Source organism: Equus caballus, chromosome 21, assembly GCF_041296265.1.
Source record: "Equus caballus isolate H_3958 breed thoroughbred chromosome 21, TB-T2T, whole genome shotgun sequence".
In the NCBI taxonomy this organism is placed as follows: Eukaryota; Metazoa; Chordata; class Mammalia; order Perissodactyla; family Equidae; genus Equus; species Equus caballus.
The window spans coordinates 25,189,625-25,213,002 of NC_091704.1; the positions used below are offsets into that span (position 1 = coordinate 25,189,625).

Consider the following 23,378-nt stretch of genomic DNA (forward strand, 5'->3'; position numbering starts at 1 on the left):
CAAGGGAGCAGGGAATCTATTTGAAGAAATAACAGCTGAAAACTTTTCGAACATAAGGAAGGAAACAGACATCCAAGTACAGGAAACACAGAGAGCACCAAACAAGATAAACCCAAAGAGCCCCCCCCAAGACACATTATAATCAAAATGTCCAAAATTAAAGATAAAGAGAGAATCCTAAAAGCAGCAAGAGAAAGGCGACAAGTGACATACAGAGGAATGCCCATAAGGCTATCAGTGGACTTCTCAGCCGAAACCCTACTGGTTGGAAGACACTGGCATGACATATTTAAAGTGCTGACAGGAAAAAAGCTACGGCCAAGAATACTCTATCCAGCAGGTTATTATTCAGAATGGAAGGAGAGATAAAGACCTTCCAAGACAAGCAAAAATTAAAGTTTATCACCAAGAACACAGTTCTACAAGAAATGCTGAAGGGACTTATTTAATTGGGAAAGAGAAGACCACAAATACGGATAAGAAAGTTATCAAAAGAAAAACAAAGGCCAAAAAATCACTGGTAAAGGCAAAAATATAGTAAAGGTAGCAGATCAACCACCTATGAAGATAATATGAAGGTTAAAAGACAAAAGTACTAAAATTAGCTATTTCAATAATAAGAAGGTAATATATAGACGCACACAACAAGAGATTAGATACGACTTCAAAACATAAAACGTGGGAAGAGGGGAGTAAAAGACTAGAGCTTTCAGAAAGTGGTCAAGCTAGGGGCTGGCCCCGTGCCCAAGTGGTTAAGTTCGTGCACTCCGCTGCAGGCGGCCCAGTGTTTCACTGATTCGAATCCTGGGCGCGGACATGGCACTGCTTATCAAACCACGCTGAGGCAGCGTCCCATATGCCACAACTAGAAGGACCCACAACAAAGAATATACAACTATGTACCGGGGGGCTTTGGGGAGAAAAAGGAAAAAAATAAAATCTTTAAAAAGAAAAAAAAAAAGAAAGAGGTCAAGCTAAAGAGACTACCAACTCAATATAGATTGCTATATATGTAGAATATTATATAGGAACCTCATGGTAATCACAAACCAAAAACCTATAATAAATAAATAAGAGGGAAGAAATCAAACATATTACTAAAGAAAGCCATCAAACCACAAGGGAAGAGAGTAAGAGAAGAAGAAAGGAACAGAGACGTACTAAAACACCCAACAACAACAACAAAAAAAACAAAATGGCAATAAATACATATTTATCAATAGCTACTTTAAATGTCAATGGACTAAATGTTCCAATCAAAAGACACAGGGTGGCAAATCGGATAAAAAAACAAGATCCATATATATGCTGCATACAAGAGACACACTTCAGACCTAAAGACACTCACAAACTGAAAGCAAAAGGATGGGAAAAGATGCACCATGCAAATGGCAAAGAAAAGAAACTGGGGGTAGCAATACTTCTATCAGACAAAATAGACTTTAAAACAAACACTGTAACAAAAGACAAAGGGGGCAACACATAATAATAAAAGGACCAATCCAACAAGAAGACATAACACTTGTAAATATCTATGCACCCAACATAGGAGCACCTAAATATATAAAGCAATTATTAACAGATAAAAAGGAGAACTACATAGCAACATAATAACAGGAGGGGAATTTAATACTAATTTACACCAATGGATAGATCATCCAAACAGAATATCAGTAAGGAAACATTGGCCTTAAACGACACATTAGATGAGATGGACTTAGTAGATATATATAGAATATCCCATTGAAAAACGACAGAATACACCTTCTTTTCAAATGCATATGGAACATTCTCCAGTATTGATCACATATTAGTCCACAAAGCAAGTCTCAATAAATTTAAGAAGATGGAAATAATACCACGCATTTATTTTAACCACACAGGTATGAAACTATAAATCAACTACAGGAAGAAAAGCAGAAAAGCCACAAAAATGTGGAGATTAAACAAAATGCTACTGAACAACCACTGGGTCAATGAAGAAATCAAAGGAGAACTAAAAAATGACCTGGAGACAAATAAAAATGAAAATGCAACCCACCAAACTCTATGGGATACAGCAAAAGAGGTTCTAAGGGGGAAGTTTATAGAAATTCAGGTCTACCTGAACAAACAAGAAAAATCCCAAATAAACAACCTAACAGTTCACCTAAAGGAACCGGAAAAAGCAGAACAAAGCCTCAAATCAGCAGAAGGAAGGAAATAATAAAAATCAGAGCAGTAATAAACAAAATAGAAACTAAAAAAACAACAGAAAAAAAATCAATGAAACCAAGAGCTGGTTCTCTGAAAAGATAAACAAAATTGACAAACCTTTAGCTAGACTCACCAAGAAAAAGAGAGAAGGCTCAAATAAATAAAATCAGAAATGAAAGAGGAGAAATTACAATAGACACATCAGAAATACAAAATATTGTAAGAGAATATTCTGAAAAGCTATAGACCAAGAAATTGGATCATCTAGAAGAAATGGGTAAATTCTTAGACTCATACAACCTTCCAAAACTGGATCAAAAAGAAGTAGAGAATTTGAATAGACCAATCACCAGTAAGGAGATCAAAACATTAATCAAAAACATCCCCAAAAATAAAAGTCCAGGACCAGACGGCTTCCCTGGTGAATTCTATCAAACATCAAAGAAGACTTAATACCTATCCTTCTCAAACTGTTGCAAAAGATTGAAGAGGAGGAGAGGCTTCCTAACTCATTCTACAAAGCCCACATTATTCTGATACCAAAACCACACAAGGACAACACAAGAAAAGAAAATTACAGGCCAATATCACTCATGAACATAGATGCAAAAATCCTCAACAAAATACTAGCAAATCAAATACAACAATACATTAAAAAGATCATGATAAAGTGGATTTTATTCCAGGGATGCAGGGATGGTTTGACATCCGCAAATCTATCAACGTGATGCACCACATTAACAAAATGAAGAATAAAAATCACATGATCATCTCAATAGATGCAGAGAAACCACTTGGCAAGATACAGCATCCATTTATGATAAAAACTCTAAATAAATTGAGTATAGAAGGAAAATACCTCAACAGAATAAAGGCCATATATGACAAATCAACAGCTAATATCATTCTCCGTGGAAAAAACCTGAAAACTATCCCTCTAAGAACAGGGACCAGACAAGGATGCCCACTTTCACCACTCTTATTTAACATGGCATTGGAAGTCCTAGCCAGAGCAATCAGGCAATAAAAAGAAATAAAAGCGATCCAAATCGGAAAAAAAGTGAAACTGTCACTTTTTGCAGATGACGTGACTCTATATACAGAAAACCCTAAAGAATTCACTAAAAAACTTTTAGAAATAATAAACGAACACAGTCAAGTCATAGGATACAATATCAACATACCAAACAGTTGCATTTCTATACACTAACAACAAAGTAGCAGAAAGAGAGATTAAGAATACAATCCCACTTACAATTGCAACAAAAAGAATAAAATACCTAGGAATAAACTTAACCAAAGAGGTGAAAGATGTGTATACCAAAAACTATAGAACACTGTTGAAAGAAAGTGAAGATGACACAAAGAAATGGCAAGATATTCCATGCTCTTGGATTGGAAGAATTAACACAGCTAAAATGTCCATACTTCCTAAAGCAATCTATAGATTCAATGCAATCCCTATCAAAGTTCCAACGACATTTTTCACACAAATAGAACAAAGAATCCTAAAATATATATGGAACAACAAAAGACCCCAATAGCCAAAGGAATTCTGAGAAAAACAACAAAGCTGGAGTTATCACACTCCCTGATTTGAAAATATACTACAAAGCTATAGTAACCAAAACAGCATGGTACTAGCACAAAAATAGACACACAGATCAATGGAACAGAATCGAGAGCCCAGAAAGAAACCCACATCTCTATGGACAGCTAATTTTCAACAAGGCAGCCAAGAGTATACAATGGAGAAAGGAGAATCTCTTCAATAAATGGTGTTGGGAAAACTGGACAGTCATATGCAAAAGAATGAAAGTAGACCATTATCTTACACCATACACAAAAACTAACTCAAAATGGATTAAAGACTTGAATTAACACCTGAAACCATGAAACTTCTACAAGAAAATATAGGCAGTATGCTCTCTGACATCAGTCTTAGCAGCATATTTTCAAGTACCATGTCTGACCGGGCAAGGGAAACAAAAGAAAAAAGAACAAATGGAACTACATCAAACTAAAAAGCTTCTGCACAGCAAAGGAAACCATGAAAAAAAGAAAAAGACAACCTAACAACTGGGAGAAGATATTTGCAAACCATATATCGGATAAGGGGGTTAATATGCAAAATACATAAAGAACTCATACATCTCAACAACAAAAAAACCAACAACCCAATTAAAAAATGGGCAAAAGATCTGAACAGAGATTTCTCCAAAGAAGATATGCAGATGGCCAACAGGCAATGAAAAGATGTTCAACATCATTACCCATAAGGGAAATGCAAATCAAAACTACAATGAGATTTCACCTTACTCTGGTCAGAACGGCTATAATTAACAAGACAGGAAACAAGTGTTGGAGAGGATGTGGAGAGAAGGGAACCCTCGCACACTGCTAGTGGGAGTGCAAACTGGTGTAGCCACTATGCAAAACAGTATAGAGTTTCCTCAGAAAATTAAGAACAGATCTACCATATGATCCAGCTATTCCACTGCTGGGTATTTTTCCAAAGAACTTGAAAACACAAATGCATCAAGATGCATGCACCCCTATGTCCATCACAGCATTATTCATAATAGCCAAGACTCGGAAGCAACCTAGGGACGAATGGATAAAGAAGATGTGGTGTACATACACAGTGGAATACTACTCAGCCACAAGAAATGATGAAATTTGGACATTTGTGACAACATGCATGGACCTTGAGGGTATTATGCTAAGTGAAATAAGTCAGAGGGAGAAAGTGAAATACCATATGATCTCACTCATAAGTAGAAGATAAAAACAATGACAAACACACACACAGCAACAGAGATTGGACTGGTGGTTACAAGAGGGGAAGAGGGAGGGAGAAGGGCAAAAGGGGTGATTAGGCACCCATGTGTGGTGATAGGTTATAATTAGTCTTTGGGTGGTGAAAGTGAGGTAATCGTCACAGAATTTGACATATAGTACGATGTACACCTAAAACTTATATAATGTTATAATCCACTATCACTGCAATTTAAAAAAATGTTAAAAAGAAATATTGCCAGATAGTTCCAAATCTGCATATCTGGGCAAGTGACCTGTCCCCTCCCCAGGAGAAGAGAGTGAGTGTACTTTCTTTAAAGAGTCTAAAAGAGCGAGTTTCCAGACTAAAAGTATCCAGCAGTGCCCAGAACAATGAATTAAAATAAACCTACATCAAGGTACATCATTGTAAAACTTCAGGACACTAGGAACAAGAAAAAGAAGCTACAAGCTCGGGGAGGAGGAACTGGAGGAGGAGTCAGCATGGCTCTGGAAGAGACCTCTTCAAGAAAATTAAAGTAATGAAATCCTGATGGGTCTAGGTGTCTGAACATATTGAGCAGAGACAACTGGTAAAGAATTTAGTGCATATGAAAAATTACACCAAAAAATTATTATTAACTCCAAAGATCACAAAAGTTTGTACAAAAATGAAGTAATCACATATTTAGATCATTATGACTTTTAAAATATAAATTCATTTAAATGTATCATTCAATACAAACGAGTTCTCATCATTATACATTTTCTTTATATTTAAAGGGACAGTTACTACTGTGTAAAGCATCCACAAATATTTCATGGCTAAAGTAGAGTCTTGGTATTCAAAAAGGTTAGGAAGCATACCTAAGGAAGAGGAGATTATTGTTGAAAAATTATGCAGGAAAATGCCATTGTGATATTTAGAGGCAAGAATTGTAGAAAAGAATCAAGAAAAAATTCAGAAAGTAGAAGTGGTAAGATACAGAAAACCAACTGAACAGTAGACCAGAGGTGATAAGACCATGACAAAAAAAGAGAATTTCTAAACTCAAAGTGGTATGTACATATACAAATTTAAAATCAAAAAGACATTAATTTAAATTTGAGTATTGTTAGGATATAATTGTGATAAGGCTTATTTAAGATGGCACAACTATTTTTAAGGTATAATTTATTCCGTAATAATAATAATAGCTAATACTAGCATTTAATATATGCTACACATTTCTAAACACAATATAGAGTTCATTTAATCTTCACATAAACCTATGATGATAGTACTGTTCTTTTCCCCATTTTTACAGATGAAAATTAAATCACAAAGAGGTAAATACTTTGTCCAAGGTTACTCAACTAGTAAGTATTAAAACCTTGACATAAACATAGGCATTCTAACTTCACGATCCACACTCTTCTTTTTAAAGATTGGCACCTGAGCTAATAACTGTTGCCAATCTTCTTTTTTTTTCATTCTTCTCCTCAAAGCCCCCCTGTATATAGTTGTAAATTCTAGTTGTGAGTGCCTCTGATTGTGCTATGTGGGACGCCACCTCATCGTGGCCTGATGAGCTGTGCCATGTCCATGCCCAGGATCTGAACTGGCAAAACCCCGGGCTGCCGAAGCAGAGCGCGTGAACTTAACCACTCGGCCATGGGGCTGGCCCCACTATCCACGCTCTTAACCGCTTTATATGCAGTGGAAGTTTAAATCAAGAAAATTGTTTGAGTGCCAGGCACAAACTAAATGCCTGCATTTGTTACAGGGATTTTAAAAACAGAGTCTGTTCCAGGTATATTCAGAAAAGGGGTAGATTAAAACTAAAGTGCAGAAATGCAATTTGTAATAGCAAAATACTGATAAAAAATAATTAGTAATAGGTGATTGGAGGTACCACAGTTTATGCAACCACACAGAGGAGTACTGTGCAGCTTTAAAAAGGAATGAAGATGACCTCCTCTGTACAGTTTTAGAGTTATTTTGAGACTATAAGCAAAAACAGTGTCTAGAGTTTTCTTTTGTTTAAAGAGTACAACATAGATGGCAATGGGAAAATAAACCAAATTAATAAAAGTGGTTATGTAGGGGGAAGAGGGAGAGAGGATAGAAGCTAGATCGTTCAGGATGTCTATCTGTTTTGTACTTTTGGCTTTGGAGCTGTATAGATGTTTTATATGATTTAAAATAATAAAGTAAAAGCAGTTCCTAAAGATAAAAAACAAGCTGAAACAATTGAATCTAACTGTTAGTATGTCTGTGGCATAGCCATTTGAGAAGAATATTTTAAGTAACCTTAATACATAGTCTTTTACATATACATCCATAGTGGGATGTAACAACAAAAAGAAACACAAGGAAATTATAAATTGCATTCAATAGTGTTATTGTTATTAGTAATATTGGTATTGTTATTTTGAAACCCATTTGTATATATGTGGACATTTTTATGTAGTAGTTAGAAGCAAATAAGATTATTAGAATCTGGGATTTTTCATAGAAGAAAGATGGAAATATAAAATCAAAGAAGTTATGTAACATGCTATAATCTTAAGTTGGATTTGGTGGATTTATGGTATATACTTCTCAGGAAGAGAAGAATAGATTTGCTAATGCTGTCTAATCAAAGACGTAGAAGAAGTGTCAGTCCAGTGGTAAAAAGCACCACAGCCTAGATTGTGGTCTGTATACATTGTTTCCTGCTGGTTGACTCCAGAGCCCAGGCAGGAGATCCGCAGAATAGACTGAAGAGATCTCTGTGCCAGAAGGAAGAGAAGGAGGGGTTCTGTGAAAAGGAAGTAGGGATCAACTTGAAGGAGCTCCCACTGGCTGATGATGGGACAGTTTGACCTATTGACTCGTCAAAACAAAACTAAACTAAATGGATTAAAATGCAGCAAACGTGTTAAAACCCCTGAGAACTTAATGATTTCCCCCAAGAAGATTGTTATGATTTAAATTCTATTAATATCTGTAAATTAGCTTGTTTTTAACTATCTGTGAATACTTTAGTTGTCTTTAGTGTTTTTTCCTTCTTGTTTGCCTGGCAATCTGAGTGTATGTGCGTTTCACTTGAAATATACAGAACTGTTTATTACCACTGAAATCATTAGATGCATTTTTCAAAACTTTGTTTAGAAGTGAAAACAATACTGCTGATCAAAATGTTGGTAGGATTTCCGTCCTAATGGAAGAACCCTTTTCACTGTGGAGATAGTCAGAATTTGAATCTGTGGCTTTTAAATCACAGCTGCAATATCTTCCTTGGAAAGTGGACTGTAGAATGTTCTGTGTGTGGAAATAATATAGGACCATTCCATATGAATTCTCCCATAGGTATGTCAAATTCGACATGTCCAAAATGAAACCTCATTATTATTAACAGTAGCACAATTGTATTCATCTGGATAACTCATTCCAAGTCACAAAATACAATAGTCTATTTTTGCTCTTAACCATTTGCTCCTAAAGCAGGCATACTTATCTCTCCATCCAATTTTCATAACACTGTAATTTTCTGCTTCAAAGAAGTTACTTCCAGATATTGTCAGAAATTAGTATAACAATCACATTTAGTCAAAAACGTTATATAGCATACTATATTAAGAAACAGTATCTGAGTATTAAAAATGAAAATAATGAGCTAATATTTAAAATTATTATTAAAGCTTTACTGGAACTCTGAGAATAGGAAAATGTCAAAAATTCTGAGTTCTCTCAGCTTTTAAGTACAAGCATAAAAGCACCATTGTCCTAAAATAGTCCTTTATATAAAAAACACAATTTATTCACAATAATTAGTATATTCCTAGTATTTAATATCCATTTAATGAATAATAAAACAGTTTTTGAAATTTCAAATTAAATATACAGATTTAGCTATAGGAATAGTTATATAAAAATACAGTCTTAAACACATATTATTAGATTGCTGATTTTTCTTTTTTTTTCTTTTTTTGCTAAAGATGATTAGCCCTGAGATAATCTTCGTCTTTTTTTGCTTGAGGAATATTAGTTCTGAGCTAACATCTCTGCCAATCCTCCTCCACTTTACATGTGGGTTGCCGCCACAGAATGGCCAACAAGTGGTGTAGGTCCGCGCCCGGATTCCAAACGTGTGAACCCAGGCTGCCAAAGTGGAGCACACTGAACTTAACTACTATGCCATGGGAGCAGCCCCTAGATTGTCAATTTTTAATTCAAGTATTCATATCTTATCAATGATTTCCTACTGGCACACTTACAAAGAAATTGGTTTAATCTGTAACATATTAAATGTTACAAATATTTTAATAGATATTTGGATGATACCTGATTTGCGCTCAATTGGTCAATTAAAAAAATAGGTACAACTAGGGTACAAAAAATGACATGACCTTCTTTCACTGAAAAGGAGAAGCAAATAGATTTTTTGAGTAAAATTGTAAGGGTAATGTTGTACATTACGTAAATTTGAAATTTTCCATAATAAAATTTTTTTTTTTTTAAAGATTTTATTTTTTCCTTTTTCTCCCCAAAGCCCCCCAGTACATAGTTGTATATTCTTCGTTGTGGGTCCTTCTAGTTGTAGCATGTGGGATGCTGCCTCAGCGTGGTTTGATGAGCAGTGCCATGTCCGTGCCCAGGATTCGAACCAACGAAACACTGGGCCACCTGCAGCGGAGCGCACAGACTTAACCACTCGGCCACGGGGCCAGCCCCTCCATAATAAAATTTTTTAAAAGATTGTGTTATTCTAAAAAGCAAGAAAGAATTAAATACAATTAATTTTAAAGAGCCGGCTGAGATATATAGTTCTTGATAAAGACTAAACTCTATCATGTGTAAATCACCTACCTAGTTTAAAAAATTTAATCTATTGTTTATTTTAAATAAACATTTATTTAGAAAAAAATGGTCAAAGAAATAGACAGAATAACTTGGTTTGTTTTTCTTACAGTCAAAGATGTTAGCAACCAAATAAATTATTTGGCCCACAAATGTGGTAGTGCCTGTTTTCCCCCAGAGGGAGATGATATAATTAGATAACTATATAATTAGATAACAACAGCCAACACTTATATTAGCTGATTACATGCTAGGCATTGTTATAAACGCTTCATACATATAAGCTTATATAATCCTCACTTCAACCCTAGAGTAGGCAAAGTTTTCATGGCCATTTTACAGATGCAAAGTAAGGAACAGAGATTAACGTGCTCACCTCACACAGCTGTGAAGCAGCAGAGCCGATACTCAGACCCTGGAAGTTTCACTTCAGTCTTATCTGCTGTGCTATACTGACTCTCATTATTTTGCAAAAATATAATTAAAAACAAATAGTAAGAAGTAAATATTTTCCCTAGGAAATATCCTAAAAACTTGCCTCATTTTTCAAATGAATTTCACAATGTTCATTCCATATGACTCAGAACAAGCTGTCTTTCAACAATTACCTTACTAATAATATTGCAGAAAAGCAGGAAAAAAAAACACTTCCAATTCAAATTTTTTCTGGGAAGTGGTTAAACATAAGAAACAACCTCTTTTGTTCATCTGTTAGAATACACATATCATAATTTAACAGAGGATTTCACATAATGCATAGTTACAGATTATTAAAAATCATATAGTATGACCCTTTATATAATAAATGAGAGAATTTAAGCCCAGAATGTACTCAAGAACTGTTTAAGTAGTAGCTGGGTGTGCAAACCAAGGCACAGGTCAAGGAGAGAACAACATTCCAAACGCTCCGTTGGTATGCTTGAGACGGCATTTCTACTGGGCAGTGATAACCATGGTGCAATCCTTAACAGAAGAAACACAAATTTCTGGGCTTCCAAATGACTTACAGTGTACACATTTAGAGAGAACACATATTTACTAAATTCAGGATTATGAAGAAGTTTACAACCTAGTAGAGGAGAAAGAAAAAACACACACACTGAAAAATCTACAAAGACAACATCAAAATGGCATGGCATTTTCTCTCAAATTTCTATCATTCTCATGTTGCCAATCAGTTGTTCCTCAAATAGTCAGAATTAAGTCCAAAGTGTCAATTCCTTGTTAGCTCCTCTATGTCCAGAGAAGAAATTATCATTAAAGCAAAAAATGAAACTACTATTGTGTCAGACAGATTAAGTTCCTCAATAGCCACTACATCAGTTTGGTAAGGGTATAAGTGCAATAAAAGTTCACAAAAACACTTTAGTAAACAGCATGTCTAATGTTACTTATAAGCTTTGGAACTAGAATATTTTGAAATTAGTACACTGAGGATTGAGAGACACGTGGCAGAAGACCGGGCTCAAGTATCCAGGGTCTCAACAGCTACACACACGTTCCTGTCATTACTCCTTCGGGCCCACACGCTGCTTGGCAATAGTAGCTTACATTCTCACCCTTAACTCCTAATCTGAAAAAGAAACCAAAGAACCTATAAACGAAAACCAAAGAGTTCTGCCATATTTTCTCTCTATTTGCCCTCTTTTTAGTTTACATTATGTTGGTTTTAAGTTCCTACTGTGATTTCAAATATAAAACAGCAAAAATCAGTGTGCTGAAGAATACATTATGTTTGATAAACGGACTTTCTGGGAAAATTCAGAATTAACCAAAGAACATTTTATTTCAATTCTTGTGAAAAGCCTTTCTACAATATAAGAATTCTCTTAAAGCCTAAGTCATTATTAAATATGAACTTAACATTAGTAAAATATAATTCATTTAAGAATGAATACTGAGAGGAATAATACTCATCCTCCTCCCAAAAAGAAGTGCCAGAGGTACCAGTCGTCCTGTAATGCACCTCTGCCTCAGGGCGACAGGCATCAGGCAGCTCTGACAACTTTGTCTCCTTTTTGACTAAAAACAGCAAGGTCACACGCCAGTTTCCTACACTCTTCACCTAACATTATATCTACAGCTTCAATCACTGCTCTTCTTGCCAACTTTCTCAGAAAACAAACAAACTCTTGCTCCTTTTCCAAGCTAATTCTTCCACCTACAGTCTAGATTTGAAATCCCAATCCCTTGTGTCATCTGGAACCACCCTCCCTTGTACTGGATTACCTTCATTTACAAAACCTACTCAGTCCAGGTTCTGATCATTGCCTCTACACACAAAAAAGCCATCATTTTACTTTTTAACAGTAAAGTCTTGTTATGGGCTGTCTTGCATCTCTCAAAAAGAGATGTTGAAGTCATAACCCCAGGTACCTAGGAATGTGATCATCTTTGGAAGTAGTGCCTTTGCAGATGTAATTAAGTTAAAATGAAGTTATTAAGGCAGGCCCTTAATCCACTATGACCAATGCCCTAATAAGAAGAGAAAAAGAGATACAAGGAGAATGTCACGTGACACTGGGGGCAGAGACTAGAGGGATGCATGTACAAGCTAAGGAAGCCAGTGACTGCTAGCAACCAACGGAAGCTAAGAGAAAGGCATGGCACAGACTCTCCCCTAGAATCTTCAGAGAGTGCACGGCCCTGCCAACATCTTGATTTCAGATTTCTAGTTTCCAGAACTCTGTAACAAAGATAATCACTATTAAATATTATAAATTAATTTCTGTTGTTTTACGCCACCCAGGATGTGGTAGTTTCTTACGGTAGCCTAGGAAAGGAATACAGTCCTTAATGACACTGTCAAGTTCCTTCTTTTTCTCATCATTTTAAGATTTAACACTTCAGTAACCTGGCATATGACCCTCTCCAATTGATAGACACCAAAGGTTTTAAATAACACCATTACCCCCACCCTCAACAATCCTCACAGTATTTTCTCTTAGCTCTTGTTCAGTTCTCTGCAGTATTTAACACTGTATTAAGCCTAATTCATGCTTCTAGGGTTGCCAGAAATAGCAAATAAAAATACTATGTTTTACCTGGCAACCCTAACCACTACGAAACTTTTAAGATTCAGCTCCTATCTCAACTCCTCCCTAAAAAATATCCTCTGTAAAATGCTAGGTTAGATGACCCCTTCTACACTCCTAGAGCAACGTAAGCAAATAGATAGTAATGGTTCCAAATAGGAAGTGCTCATGAAAATCACCTGGAGAACTTTTAAAAAGAAATACTAATTTCTTATGTACTACTTGAATTTTCAAGAAGTTCGCCAGGACACATCACATCATGGCAGCGTGAGAGGATCCTTTTTTTGTTTTTTTCACTTTAATCACAGTGAATAAAACATTCATAACCCAACAAGGGCTCCTTTGCATAACACAGCAGGACGCCAGAAAGGTCCACACATCGGTACCTACAAAGGTGGGTGAATTGGAGTAGAGAGAGGAAGCTGAACAGGGGAACAGCAGAGACAGAGCCCAGGATCCTGGCTCTCAGCCACAGCAGGTGAGCCGGCAGCCCCCAGCCCCAGAGAACTGGGTGGGCAGCAGAAAAGACACGCATGTGACTCGAGCCAGCCAGCTAGCCACAGCAGCACCTGTGGCCATGGGAAATGGAGCAGCAGTGGAGGTGGAGCCCCATGATCCTGAGCACCTCCCATCCCCCAGCCTGGGCTAGGAGCCTGGTAGCAGCAGCACAAGTGCACACAGAACTAAGACATTCCCACCACAGCAGGTGACCACAAGGTAACAGGCAAGAGGCAAGAGGGTGCCCCACATACCAGGCTTCCTCCCCACCCTCCCCCTTCCTCCACCACAGCAGAGAAACATCCCACTCAGGTGATCCCAGACACGGCTAAAGGGCCAGCTATCCCTGTGCTCCTAGTGGCAAAGCCAGCAACCACAGAGATACCACAACAGCAAGGCATCAGTGACCCCAGAACGGCAGGCAGCAGAGGAAAGGAGCACCAGCAACACCCCAAATAGAGGTGAGGAGAACATGCAGGACCTCACATAAAGCCAGAGGCAGCACGCGTGAAATATATCGAAAATTAGCGCTATAGGGCCACCTACTGAAAACAAAAGAAAGACTTCTAATCTCCAAGTAGTTGAAAAGTTTGAATCAAAACAAAGCTATACCTAAATAAAATGTATTTGATAAACCAAATGTGCTGGCAGAGGAATAACTCAGCAAGCACCACAAAAAAACCATGGTACCATGGCAATACATAAAGAAAACAACTCTCGAAAAGCCAAACATAAAGGCATGGAAGATTGTGATCATAAAGAATTCAAAACAGCTGTCACGAAAAGAACTCAATGAGCTACATGAAAACTCAGAAAGACAGCTCAATGAGCTCAGAAATATAATCAATAAACAGAAGGAATACTTTACCAAAGAGATAGAAACTCCAAAAAGAGATGGAACAGAAATTTTGGAGCTGGAGAACTCAAAAAATGAGATGAAGAATGCATGAGACAGCACTGGAAATAGAGCAGATCATATGAAGAAGAGAATAAGTGAGCTCAAAGATAGAAACCTAGAAATGATGCAGGTAGAATAGGAGAGAGAACTAAGACTTTTAAAAAAGGAAGAAATTCTACAAGAATTATCTGACTCCATTAGAGAGGGCAACATGGGGGTAGCCTAGCCTCTTTCATAAGGGTACCTCATAGCTTCTCTGGTGAATTCTACCAAACATTCCAAGAAGTCCTAATACCTAGTCTTCTCAAACTCATCCAAAAAACTGAAGAGGATGGGAAGCTTCCTAACTCATTTTAAGAGGCCAACATTACCCTGATGCCAAAACGAGACAAGGGTGACACATAAAAAGAAAATTACAGGCCACTATCACTGATGAACATAGATGCAAAAATCCTCAACAGAATATTAACAAATCAAATACAACAATACATTAAAAGGATCATACACCACAATCAAGTGGGAGTTATTCCAGGGATGCAAGGATGGATCAACATCAGCAAAGCAATCAACGTGATACACCACATTAACAAAATGAATTTAAAAATCACATCATCATCTCACTAGATGCAGAGGAAGCATTTGACAAGATTCAGCCTCCATTTATGATAAAAACTCTCAATAAGATGGGTATAGAAGGAAAATACCTCAACATAAAAAAAGCCGTATATGACACACACACAACTAAAATCATACTCAATGGTGAAACACTGAAAGGGGTCCCTCTGAGACAGGAAGAAGACAAGGACACCCACTCTCATCACTCTTATTCAATATAATGTTGGAAGTCTTAGCAAGAGCAATTAGGCAAGAAAAAGAAATAAAAGGGATCCAAATTGGAAAGAAAGAAGTAAAACTGTCACTATTTACAAATGACATGATTTTATATATAGAAAACTCTAAAGAATCCATCAAAAAACTATTAGAAATAATAAATGAATACAGTAAATTTGCAGGCTACAAAATCAACATATAAAAATCAGTTGCATTTTTATACACTATCAACGAACTAGCAGAAAGAGAGATCAAGAATACAATCACAACAAAAAGCATAAAACAACTAGGAGTAAAAGTAATCAATGAGGTGAAAGACCTGTACACTAAAAACTAAAAGACACTGAAAGAAATTGAAGAAGATACTAAGAAATAGAAAAATATTCCATGCTCATGGATTAGAAGAATTAACATAGTTCAATGTCCATATTACCTAAAAGAATCTACAGATTCAACGTAATCGCTATCAAAATCCCAAGGACATTTTTCACAGAAATAGAACAAAGAATCCTAAAATTTATATAGAACCAGAAAAGACTCAAAACACCCAAAGCAATTCTGAGAAAAAAGACCAAAGCTGGAGGTATTACACTCTTTGATTTCAAAATATACTACAAAGGTGGGGTAATCAAAACAACATGGTACTGGCACAAAAACAGACATACAGATCAATGCAACAGAATTGCGAACTGAAAAATAAACCCACACATCTATGGACAGCTAATTTTTGACAAAGAAGCCAAGAACATACAGTGGGGAAACGAGAGTCTCTCCAAAAACTGGTGTTGGGAAAACTGGACAGACAGCCACATACAAAAGAATAAAAGTAGACCACTATTTTACACCATACACAAAAATTAACTCAAAATGGATTAAAGACTTGAATGTAAGACCTGAAACGATAAAACTCCTAGAAGACATAGGCAGTATGCTCTTTGACGTTGGTCTTAGCCGTATCTTTCTGAATATGTCATCTCAGGCAAGGGAAACAAAAGAAAAAATAAATAAATGGGACTAGATCAAACTAAAAAGCTTCTCCTCAGCAAAGGAAACCATCAACAAAATGAAAAGACAACCTACCAACTGGGAGAAGACATTTGCAAATCATGTATCAGATAAGGGGTTAATATCCAAAGTAATATATAAAGAACTCATAAAACTCAAGAACAAAAAAACAAACCCGATTGAAAAATGGGCAGAGGATCTGGACAGACATTCTTCCAAAGAAGATATATAGCTGTCCAACGGGCAGATGAAAAGATGTTCAACATCACAAATTATTAGAGAAATGCAAATCAAGACTACAATGAGATACCACCTCATGCCCATCAGAATGGCTATCATTAAAAAGACAAGAAATAACAAATGTGGGAGAAGATGTGGAGAAAAGGGAACCCTCGTACACTGCTGGTGGAAAAATAGAACTAAGTCATGATCTAGCTATTCCACTTCTGAGTATTTGTCCAAAGAACAAGAAAACACTAATTTGAAAAGATGCATGCACTTCTATATTCATTGTAGCATTATGCACAATAGCCAAGACTTGGAAACAACTTAAGTGCTCATCAACAGATGAACGTATAAAGAAGATGTAGTGTGTATGAAACACTACTCAGCTATAAAAAAAGATGAAATCTTGCCATTTGCAACATGGATGGACCTTGAGGGTATTATGCTAAATGAAAGAAGTCAGATTGAGAAAAGACAAAAACTGTATGACTACACTCATATGTGGCAGATAAACACACACATACATAGATACAGAGAATAGACTGGTGGTTACTAAAGGGGTGGGGAGGGGAGGGTGAAATGGGTAAAGGGCACATTTGTATGGTCTTGGATGGCAACTAGACTCTTGTTGAGGAACACAATGTAGTCTATACAGAAGGTGAAATATAATCATGTACACCTGAAATTTATACAATGTTATAAATCAATGTTACCTCAATAAAAAAAAAAAAGGAAAGAAAAGTTCACCAGGTGATTTTGACAAAGCTCTAATCCAAAACTGCTATTTATATAACACTGAATACAGACTGGTTGTTTACTTGCTCCCCCACAAAAGAAGATTAGTTAAGAGGAGACACTGTGATTCTCCTATCACCTATACCTAGTAGAAGAAAGCACTGAGTATCAATATGACGGGTTGGCAAAATTATACCCATGGGCCAAATCCAACCAACTGTATGATTATGTAAATAAAGCATTATTGGAATACAGCCACACTCATCCATATACATATCGTCTACGACTACTTTCAACCTATAACAGCATAAATAAAGAGCCAAGAAAAAGACTACATAGCTCACAAAGTCTAACATATTTAATACCGAGTCCTTTACAGAAAAAGTTTGCTGACCCTTGACCTATATGGTGAATGACTGAATAATCAGCAATGACACTACATGCAATCAATTTGAAAGTCAAATTAACATAGATATCTGGAGCTTTATATATGCATATGTGTGTATAAAAATGTCTGAAGAACACATAAAATAGTACAATGCTTGAATAAGTTCAAACTGATGATTACTCTTATTAGATGCATAGCAGTTATCATCTTAGTTAACATGAAAGAAGACTTTACCACCTGCACACACTTTTACCCACTTAGTCCCCCAAATATACTGTGATTATTGTGATTAGCTAAATACATTTCTTACAATGAACCTCTTTGGGCAAACACTTTTTCATTTCACAGGGAACAAATCAAATAGTTTTTAGGATCTAAAGCAATGACATTGTTTTCACACCATAAATGTTATCTTGTTCTGATAGGTACTCTTCACCTAACCAGCTCTCATATCTGACTTAGAACATAGCTAAGAAATTAGAAACAAAAAAGGGATACTTTTACAGCTACACTTCTTGCAAAGTCCATACAGAAAGAATCTGTGTGTATAAATATATATATATACATATACATGTAAAGACATTTTTATATTTACATAAACATGTTTATATGTAAATATATAACTTACTTGATACTACTTATATCTTTAATATATAGATATAATATATAAAGATAATATACAACTCAGCCTGTTAGTTCTTTATTATACATAATTATATACACCATATAAAAATAATATATATCATTAATCTGAAAAGAATACATAAAGATTAACTCAGAGCCTACTGGTTTTTTTTTTTTAATTGAGATATAATTGACACATATTATACCAGTTTCAGGTGTACAACACGATTCAATATTGGTTCTTAATTATACACACTCCATACAAACTTGGTACTCTGATTTCAATAGTCAATCCAAAATAAAAGTACCAAATTTTAATGATAAAAATTTTTCCTCAAAGCAGGCTAACAAACTAGAGGGGTAAGAAGTATCACATGTCACCAGTCTTTGGGTAACTTATAAAAGTTTTTAAAGCCTTGCTACACAAAGTCATTTTTTTAGGATGGGGGAAGGCGGAGGGACCTTGGTTCGCATCCCATCAGCAGGGACCTTCTTAGAAATGTGTGATCTGCTTTTAAGAACATCCTCAGGTGATCTGTATGCACATCCAAATTTGAGACCTCTTGATCCAAAGATATTAAACCAAGTGAATATTGCTAGAAGAAAATACTGTCTAGAAATATTCTTCCCCTTCTTGCCAATCATTCAAACCCAAATGGACATTCAATTTCATAAAATACAGATGGTAAACTTACAACATTCATTTAAAAGATGACAATACCTTGAGCACTTGAACTTGACCTTCTGTAGTGATTTCCTTTAGCAGCTCGCAGAAGGACTGACATAGACCTACTGCATATGTCTGAAATTTAATCAGAAGTCAAAATATACATATGACTATATCTGCAATATCAGAAAAAACATAAAATTCAATTTCAGACTCATTATAATCTATTTGAGAATTATATACTAAAGGTCTAAGCATATAAAGTTTCAACTAGAACTCTTTGGAAAAAGTTTAGGAAACAAAAATATAGTTTATTGCTATAGTGATTTTCATAGAAATATAAGGATATATTTATTCATAGAGCATACTGTCTGTGTTAAAGAATATAATTCATGGAACTGCATCACATCAGCTGTGTAGCGGGCAATGCTTATAAAGTTTTTTCCTCCTTAGAAACAGATCAATATTTTAAATTTTGAAAAGGTACCTCCTGATTTTAAATGAGAAACAAAATAACTACATAAATTTTTACAATGCAAAAGCTACAACATACCTGTAAAAACTCTGTTGATGATAAAAAGATATAACCATTGATGATCTTAAAGCAGGTTCTGAGATTTTCTGAACTTCGTTCTGCCGAAATAATAACTTTTTTTAAAAAAAGAACTAATGCATCATTCAAAATCAGTTTAAATGAAGTGATTTATTTAAAACTAAGTTACATATCCTCCTTTACAAATATTTTCTGAGTGCTATTCAGACTACTAGGATATAGATATCTATCTAAAACCTGGCGCCAATCTATAACTTAATGCTTTCCCATATACCTCCCACAGGTTAGAACAATTTAGAAAAGAATATCAAAGTTTCCTCTTTTTTCCTTTCAGAAAAGAACTTACTAACCATTTGACTCAACCTTTCATTTCAAACTAAATTTTTAGTGCCAGCATGGCAAACAACATGCAATTGAATCATTTCACCATCATATTTTAACATCTACTTAAATAGGTTCACTCAATAAGCATTTAATGAGCATTTAATATTCAGTACTGCACTGCTACTGAATATGCTGCCCTACATATGAAAAGAGTCCCAATTATATCCAAAAATTATATCATGTTTAGATATTCTCAATCTTGGTCTTTGTTCTTCAATTCTGTTCCCCTATAAAAACCTACACAAAAAGGTTCTAAAAAATGTAACTACCAGAACAGCATAGGAAAAATACATCATTTTTAGCTATTCCTTTTAAAGTCCAAAGTACAAAGCTATTTTGTTAAAATTAAATATAATCAAATGTTCATGCAGTGTTATTTTACATCTTATCACATACAATAATGATACAATAGAATACAGATTGGATGTATATAATTATACAGATCAAAACATGATCCCCAAATATCATCTATATCTAAAATCTGCCATTCTTTGTTGCTAATATTTTAGAAATTCTACTCAGTTGCAATAGGACACATTAAAAACAATTTCTTTTCTGGCAAAATATTGGCGTGGCCCCTGGGAGCTTATCTAATCCATAAACTGGTAAAGTGAGAAGACATCCTATGCAGATGAGAATTTCCAGCTCCATGGCCGAGTGGTTGAGTTTGCACACTCTGCTTTGGCAGCCCAGGGTTTTGCTGGTTTGGATCCTGGGTGGGAACATGGCGCCGCTCATCAAGCCATGCTGAGGCAGCGTCCCACATAGTATAACCAGAAGGACCTACAACTAGAATATACAACTATGTACCAGGGATCTTTGGTGGGTAGAAGAAAAAAACAGAAGATTGGCAACAGATGTTAGCTCAAGAGCCAATCTTTAAAAAAGAAAAAAAAAAAGAATTTCCCATATACTTTCACAAGAAAATGACAATCCTATCCCTAGCTCAAAACGTCAGTTTTACAGGCATTATTAGTTCCTACACATTAGGATTTAACAGACTAGTTTAAAATGAGGATGTGGAGGGGACAAGGACTGGCAAACTTGTTACCACGCTAATTAAAGACATAAAAATAAATAACAAAGGCTGCCATTTAAATATTTTTCACAACAAAAGTAAGATAGAATCTCAGGACAAAGGGGCAGGCCTTCATACTGGATAAAGTTATCCTTATGGAAAATTCACACTGTCCTTTTCTCTTGAAGGAGGCAGTCTAGTCAAGTCTGGCCTTGTGCACCTTGTTCAGGAGACCAACACTGCACAGCAGACTGTTTGGCAACCACTGTGAAATGAGAACTTAGAATGGTTACATTCCAGGCATGTCAGAAATATAATTTCTAAATCATTGCCATCTAAAATTTTATCAAGATCTATGATGAAAGAAACAATATTTAAGAAAGATTGATTTTAAAAACCATAGCACCCATTTCTTCTTACAGATATTTAAAAAACTATTCCTGGAACAATCTATAAAGCAAATACTCAAGTGATTAGGTCACTTCATACTGCTTTCCATGTCCCCATTGGGCCATGGAGAGCTTCTACTAAATTTTCTAGGGCATGCTATCATCAGCAAACATTAAATACTGATATTAAAAATAGCCCTAAAATTAATCAATTTATCTATTTTAAGGTATACTGAACACAGTTCATTATATTCATGAGTTCCTAGCGAGACTCTGAGGAAACATTATTGTCTGGTCCTAGTATCAGAAGTTGTACTTCAATCATGCAACAGATCTGTATTTATTTTCAGACTCTGAATAATTTAAGTCAAATGTTCTCAACCAGGGCCAATTCTGCCCACTAGGGTACATCTGGTAATGTCTAGAACTTTGTTACAACTGGCATCTAGTAAGTTAAGGCTAAGGATGCTATTAAGCTTCCTACTAAGCACTGGACAGCCCCTCATGACAAAGAATTACCTGGCCCAAAATTTCAATACTGTCCAGACTGAAAACTCCTAATTTAAGTGACCAAGTTTTTCTTTCACAGACTATGAGAACTCTGAGGCAAATCTGTGGCCCACCAAAATATCTGGTTAACGTGTGCATATATGATTTATATCTATTACTCTCACTATAATTTATACTTTGCTCCTCTTTGTTTTTCTCTATTCTTTTGCACCTATTTTTAATTTGTACTTTCATGTAATTTTATTTATTCTTTTAAGTTTCTATAAAGGGAACAAAGAGAATACATTATTGAATTACATTATAGAGATTCAATAGGAATCTATGTTTAACCATACTATTTAATGTTTATCTTTAGAAATGCAATTATAATAGTTTAGTCTTTTATTTCAAACTCTGATGGAATATAAAGGCTAAAATGATTAAGACAGCCTACATCATCATCAAGGCGGGTGGGAAAAAGTTCCTTCCAAATTAGATAGGAAGCTACCAACAGAACAATTTTATTGGTCAAGGAGCATTAGTTTGGCATTCACAACAATATGGACAAAAGTCAGTCAGATGTTTATCTTTTAAGTAATGAGATAACACTATAAAATAGATTTAAAGGATTTTAAAAACAAGCCCTTAGAACTCAATTACTAGAATTACTTTTAGTTACAGCCTCTGGTTCTACCTAAAATATCTCTGGTTCTACTTACATTTAGGGAAAACAATATAAAATGAGTTTTAGCCTTGGTTTTATTTACACTAATTAACATACTCTAAAATTCATTAACTTAAACATCTTAAAGTGTTCAAGACTGTTGGTTTTCTGTGTTATAAAGGAAAATGAGAAACTTCCTGTCAGTAGCTTTATTTCTACTTAGAAAAAAATAATAGCTATCATATTCATTAAATAAATTTTTAAAAATCACTGATCTAATGTCTTTTCACTGATAAGAAAAGTATGTGTTCATTTTGATCTATATTTTCAAAAGATTAAAATAAATATTCTGGTTATATTTCAAAACACATTTTAAAGCTCATCTGAAAGAACGTATATACAAAAAGTTACACATCAAATATTAATTAGTTGTGTGATACTCAAACAAAAATAAATGTAATACTGAAGTCAAGGTAAACTAAACATGCTCAGATATAATTTGTAAATAGAATTTCTTCATATTATTGAAGCGAATATACATACCACAATGCATAAAACAAATTACATAAAATTTTTTTGTTTTGAAAGACAAAAGTAGGGAATATGCAATTCAATAGCATCCATATCATCTATATTTATTGATACTATTTATAAAATAGAATTTTTTCAATCTGTGAAAATTAAAAAAGTTTTAATCAAATATCAATTTTCACAACAATGAAATTTCACTAGTTTTTGATTCGGTTAAGTAACAAAGCCCACCAAACCAGTGGTTGGGTATTTTTTCTTTTAAAATAGCATAATGTTAATAGTAATAGTAGAAGTAAAAAATATAACTGCAAAACACTTAAAGAGTACTTACTATGTGCCACACATTGTTCTAAACACATAAAAGTCCTTATAGATTTGTGAAGACTATGCATCAACTACAAAGCTTTCTATAGTAAAATTGTACTATAATACTTACATAAATCTACACTCAAAATAGTGTCATAAGGCTATAGTAGGGTTAGTCATAAGCTTTTTGTTTACACCTCTTCCTCCTGGCTACCAATCCTCTCTCCCACATTGTAAAGGCCAGGCATGCTGAATTTGGGGTGGATTACAAAGGTGAAGTGAAACCACTGTGTGAAGTCATCCATATGTGAAAATGGCTGAATCCCGCTCATGACAAAG

The 23,378-nt window shown here is 35.1% G+C and overlaps 1 protein-coding gene across 2 annotated transcripts in view; it reads right to left on the reverse strand.

Annotated features, from left to right (window-relative positions):
- Window positions 1–23,378, reverse strand: part of IPO11 (importin 11) — a 230,143-nt gene that overhangs the window by 107,418 nt on the left and 99,347 nt on the right. For both annotated transcript variants that reach the window (XM_001493727.7, XM_005604232.4), the window contains exons 23-24: window positions 19,259–19,338; window positions 18,760–18,840 (exon numbers count right to left, since the gene is read on the reverse strand). In XM_001493727.7, coding sequence (XP_001493777.1) covers window positions 18,760–18,840; window positions 19,259–19,338 — 161 coding nt within the window. The remainder of the gene's footprint in view (window positions 1–18,759; window positions 18,841–19,258; window positions 19,339–23,378) is intronic.